General features: G+C 41.7%; 1 protein-coding gene across 1 annotated transcript; it reads left to right on the plus strand.

The window, feature by feature from the left end:
- The first annotated feature begins 312 nt into the window (after positions 1-312).
- LOC146641480 (uncharacterized) lies at positions 313-5,540 on the plus strand. Its single transcript, XM_085398153.1, has 2 exons — positions 313-530; positions 677-5,540. Exon 2 carries the CDS (start codon positions 909-911, stop codon positions 5,538-5,540), a length of 4,632 nt encoding a protein of 1,543 aa, XP_085254279.1. The 5' UTR covers positions 313-530; positions 677-908.
- Positions 5,541-6,036: the final 496 nt, after the last annotated feature.

The raw sequence follows: 6,036 nt of genomic DNA on the forward strand, positions 1-6,036 counted from the left end.
GGTATGTGACATCTTTATCGTCAGATTCAAGTTTTAAACCTTTTAAAGGTAGTCTGCAGAGAAACTACTACTAATCTGATAAACTCTTTTTGGCTTTTTTCTTGTATATATGTGATAACCAATTCATATCTTAACAAGTTTCAGTAAACTTAGCATCAATTTTAACACTGATAACCAGCCTTACGCAGCCTGACTACAACCTCTCTGACCGGCAGTTTGTTTTCAGCCAATCAGTACTCTTCCATCAAGATTAGAAATCAGATTAAAATATTGTTACACCTGCATTATTTTTTGGACGTTTGTAGCGGCGGATGTGTAAAGCTGGCCCACATTCACGTAATGTAACGTTTGTGCTTTTGTTTTGGTAACTTCCTGTGGGACCGGAAGTGAATGTTTTAACGGTAAACGGCTTGATGTGCAGAAAGACGGAAGAAGGTGAAAAATTAATGCTAACGGAGAAAAGGGAGAGAGGGATATAGTTAAATTGTACGAAGACAAATGGTTCTAGCTACAGTCGACAGGGGAACAAGGTTTGTAATGTATAAGATTTAATTTGAGCAAGTTGAAATGCATAATATGTATTATATAGTTTAATAGATAACGGTTAGACCAGCGTAATGAGCGGTTAAGATGCTGTACATGAATAATATGGTAATTGTTTCATTTGTTTGTCTAGCTCTTACGTTGGTTCGTTGTCTGATACACGGCAAGGAATAATAAAGGTCATTCAACAACCATCAGTTCTGGCCTTCTCAGTTCGACTGGATGCTACAGTAAGAGCTTGACCGCCGCCATTTTGCTACACCACGAGGGCTCAAGGTTTAACGGCAATTCCCACAACGTCCAGCAGATGGCAGAAGCAGGTCAGAGAATAAAACGGTGAAAGGCTTAAGGAAAATAAAGTTAAAATGGAGGATTTAGAAGAAGACATTAATGAACAGTTTGCAAACAAAGAACAAATATTAAATGAGCCACAAGATAAAGCTCAAAGTGACTCCGCGATTCCAAGACGTTCAGAAAGAGCCAAGGTGCCAACCGAAAAAATGCTAACTTATCAGAAAGAAGAGATAAGTAAAAAAGAAAAAAGACTATTAACTCTTTATGAACAATGGAAAATACGAGTGCGAGAAACAAGAGAAAGATTAAAGTTGGACATTTCAGAGAAAGAAATGGCAGATCTTGCAGATGATGTAGAGCAAAGAAAAGATGAACTGCTAAAGCTGTACACTGAAATGAGAAGTCACATTGCACCTTCATCGGACATACGAAGAAAAACCGATGCATGTGAAGCAGTTACTCATGACATCGTGAAAGTCATCCTGGAAAGAATAAGCGGTGTAGATGGAGATTTTGATGGAGAATATGAAAGAAAACGTCTACGCAGACTATTAGAACATGATTATGCCCAATCCATCTATGGTTCAACTGCAGCATCGAAACGTAGCCAACTGTCTTCAGCCTCACATCTTGCTTCAAAACGAGCAGAGGCAGCAGCAGAACTAGCAGCAAAGGAGGCAGAGTACAAGATTGTACAAGAGGAACAAAGACAGAAGGAAAAGATAAAGGCTCTAGAAGAGGAGCATAAGAAACAAATGGCAGTTCAAACATCAGAGTTGGAACGCCTGAAAGCCGAAAGGGAGGTGGAAGCCGCTCGCGCCAGGTTGGACGCCTACAACAGAGAGTTGTCGCAACTTGATGATGCATATTCAGTTAAGATGGAAAAGGTGAACCCAGAGCACACACCCAAACACACTGTACCATCATACTCCATACCGGCGCCAACAACCCCTCCTAGTGTCAGCCAGCTTGCACAGGCGGTACAAGACAGCATAAGAATAAATAGACTCCCCACGCCAGAACCAACGATGTTTAGTGGTGAGCCAATAAAATTTATTGAATGGAAATCCACTTTCATGTCACTTATTGAACAAACTGGCATGTCAGCAGCAGATAAACTGTACTATCTGAAAAGGTATGTAACTGGCTCAGCTCGCAAGTGCCTTGAAGGGACTTTCTTCAGAAATGATGAAGAAGCATATAACGATGCTTGGGCAAAGTTAAACCAAAGGTATGGCCAGCCTTTCGTGCTACAAAGGGCATTTAGAGAGAAGTTATCTAGTTGGCCTAAAATACAGTCGAGAGATGCTGATGGGCTAAGGAACTTTGCTGATTTTGTGAATGCATGCACACTTGCTATGCCTCACGTGAAAGGACTGCAAATACTCAATGACTGTGAAGAAAATCAGAAACTGTTGCATAAATTGCCAGACTGGATAAACACAAGATGGAACAGGCATGTAACAAAGACACTCATGGACGGTGGTGAATTCCCCAGCTTCAGTGAATTTGCCTCCTTTCTCTCACTTGAAGCAGAAGTAGCATGCAACCCAGTCACTTCCATACATGCACTTCGCTCCACGGAAATAAATGATGACAAAAGAAACACAAGAGAAGTCAAAAGAAACAAGGCAAGTGTATTCAACATTAACACAACTGAACGAGATGCAAAGACTAAAATATACAACAGTTCTTCATGCACACTGTGCCAAGAGTCGCATCCACTTATAAAGTGCCCAAAGTTTCTGCAAATGACCCTGGAAATGAAAAAGAAACATGTAAAGGATAATAAACATTGTTATGGTTGTTTAAAGCAAGGTCATAGTGCCAAGGACTGCAAACGGCGTCTCACTTGTGAAACCTGCTCTAAGAGACACCCGACCTGTCTTCACGATGAGAACTACAGCATCAGTCTGCAAAGAGAAAAGCAAGCTCAAGTGAGTATAGACATCGCAACACAAGGGAACTCACCTGAAAGTGCAACAGCCATGGCGTTAAATGTCGCTAGAGCAGAACACACAGTCAGCACCTCCATGATAGTCCCAGTATGGGTCTCAACGGCTGCTAATCCACAAAGGGAAAAACTAGTCTATGCGCTACTAGACACGCAGAGTGACACTGTTTTTATAGATCAGGATGTAACACAGAAACTGCAAGCAAATGTGTGCCCTGTAAAACTCAGACTTACCACAATGATGGGTAAAAATGCAGTAGTAAGCAGCGGAAAGGTGTGTGATCTTCTAGTGAGAGGTTACAATTCAGCAACTGTGCTAAGGCTCCCAACTGCTTACACAAAGGACTACATACCTGCAAATAGAGAACACATACCAACATGTGACACGGCAAAACTGTGGAGTCATTTGTCGTCCATTGCAGATGAGATCCCACCGCTCCTCAGTTGTGAGGTGAGTCTCCTGATAGGTTATACTTGTCCCCAAGCTCTGGCGCCTAGACAAGTACTCTTAGGTAAAGACAATGAGCCATATGCCATCCAAACTGATTTAGGATGGAGCATAGTTGGCAACTCAGTGCCATGCAGTGCATCAGAGACAACAAGGAGTCTCTGTCACAGAATAACTGTTAAAGAAATGCCTCCATGTACTCCCGCAGATGCAATACGTGCACTAGAAAGGGACTTTAAAGAAAACGAAATAAACGAAAAGACGGTGTCTCAAGACGACCTTAGGTTTCTTGAGAAACTTGAACAAGGCATAACACAAGCAGAAAAGGGACATTATGAAATGCCATTGCCATTTAAAGAAAGGCTACAAATGCCAGATAACAGACAACTCGCCGAGAGCAGACTCAATCAGCTCAAATGTAAACCAATGCGTGATGAAAAATACAAAAGAGACTATGTCACATACATGAATGACATTATACAAAGGGGTGATGCCAAAGAGATTGATGATAATGGACCTGAAGGCGAGACACAAAACAATACTACACCACAGCAATGGTTCTATGTACCGACGAGTGAAAACCCCGCTGACATAACATCAAGGAGCACATCAGTAGCGGAACTGCTATCATCAAACTGGCTCACAGGCCCTCAGTTCTTATGGGAAAAGAAGTTAAACCTTCCAACTAAAGAGTCTATTGAACTTTTGGTGGGAGATCCAGAGGTGAGAAACGTGCAAACACTCAACAGCCAAACTACAGAACACAGAAGTCTCTGTGACCGTCTCACAAGGTTCTCATCCTGGTCACACGCTGTCAGTGCCATAGCACGTCTCAAACGTTTCCTACTCAGAGACAAATCAAAGTCACTCAGCACTGTAACTGAAAGACATAACGCTGAAATAGTGATTATCAAAAACTTACAAGGGCTAACATTTTCAGATGAGATAAAGACATTAAGCAAAGGAAAGGCACTACATGAGAGCAACAAAATGTACAACTTGGATCCTTTCTTGGACGAAGACAATGTGCTCAAGGTGGGAGGAAGGCTACAACACTCATCGCTTCCTAACACATTCAAACATCCAACTGTCATTCCAAGAGACCATCATACTACAAAACTCATAATCGCTCACTGTCACGAAAGAATAAAGCATCAAGGAAAGAGCTTCACAATGAACGAAATACGGTCCAGCGGTTATTGGATTCCCAAGCTAAGTCAAACAGTATCAGACTACATCCGTCAGTGTGTGACATGTCGGAGACTAAGGAGAGCTGTGGAAGGACAAAAAATGAAAGATCTCCCCACAGAAAGAGTCGAGCATTCTCCGCCTTTCACATACTGTGGTATGGATGTTTTCGGCCCGTTCCTAACCAAACAAGCAAGAAAAGAAAACAAAAGGTACGCTCTCCTTTTCACTTGTTTCTATTTACGAGCAGTACACGTAGAAATGTTAGAAGACCTGACTACGGACGCTTTCATTAATGGACTAAGGTGCTTTATAGCTCTGAGAGGCTCTGTCAGACAAATAAAATGTGATCGAGGTACTAACTTTGTAGGTGCCAAAAATGAACTGTGTGCAGCACTGAATGAAATAGACACTGAAAAACTGACAATCTTTCTATCTGAGAAACAATGTGAATTCGTGTTTAACACACCCCATGCTAGCCACGCAGGTGGAGTATGGGAACGACAAATTCGGACTGTGAGAAACGTCCTCAACGCCACACTCGCTCTCGCAAAGCGACGACTCACCGATTCATCGCTCAGAACCTTTCTCTATGAAGCAGCTGCAATAGTAAACAGCCGCCCATTGACGACAGACAATCTCAATGATCCAAACAGTTTGAAACCAATAACTCCAAATCATCTCCTAACTATGAAGACCACAACAGCCTTGCCTCCTCCAGGACAGTTTGTTAAAGAGGATCTGTACGCCCGGAAGCAATGGCGTCAGGTGCAATACCTAACGGAGCAATTTTGGAGCAGATGGAAGGGAGAATATCTGCACAACATCAGGGTCCGGCAGAGATGGCATGTTGTTAAAAGGAATATGCAAGTAGGTGACATAGTGATGGACAAGGAAGAAATACTGCCACGATCCCAATGGAGACTTGGTAGGGTTGTGGACACCATAACAGACGAAGATGGACTTGTGAGAAAGGTCAAAGTAACCTTTGCAGACAGAAACCTTAGTAAAAAGGGTGAACGTTTGCATAAGATGTCTACAGTGGAACGCCCAGTTCATAAGTTGGTTCTACTGCTGGAAAGTTGTGAAAAACAAGATGCACTAAGCAGTTAAAATGCGATGAGAATTTGTTGTTGCATATACAAAGGTATTATCATTGTTAAGTTACCTGTTTAGAAATTATTTGTGTTTTATTTGTTTGTAACAGCAAATAATTTGGTGGGAGTGTAGCGGCGGATGTGTAAAGCTGGCCCACATTCACGTAATGTAACGTTTGTGCTTTTGTTTTGGTAACTTCCTGTGGGACCGGAAGTGAATGTTTTAACGGTAAACGGCTTGATGTGCAGAAAGACGGAAGAAGGTGAAAAATTAATGCTAACGGAGAAAAGGGAGAGAGGGATATAGTTAAATTGTACGAAGACAAATGGTTCTAGCTACAGTCGACAGGGGAACAAGGTTTGTAATGTATAAGATTTAATTTGAGCAAGTTGAAATGCATAATATGTATTATAGTTTAATAGATAACGGTTAGACCAGCGTAATGAGTGGTTAAGATGCTGTACATGAATAATATGGTAATTGTTTCATTTGTTTGTCTAGCTCTTACGTT

This window comes from Rhamphochromis longiceps, linkage group LG23 (assembly GCF_057381845.1).
Source record: "Rhamphochromis longiceps isolate RC_006_pf linkage group LG23, R_longiceps_female_GT1.1, whole genome shotgun sequence".
NCBI lineage: Eukaryota > Metazoa > Chordata > Actinopteri > Cichliformes > Cichlidae > Rhamphochromis > Rhamphochromis longiceps.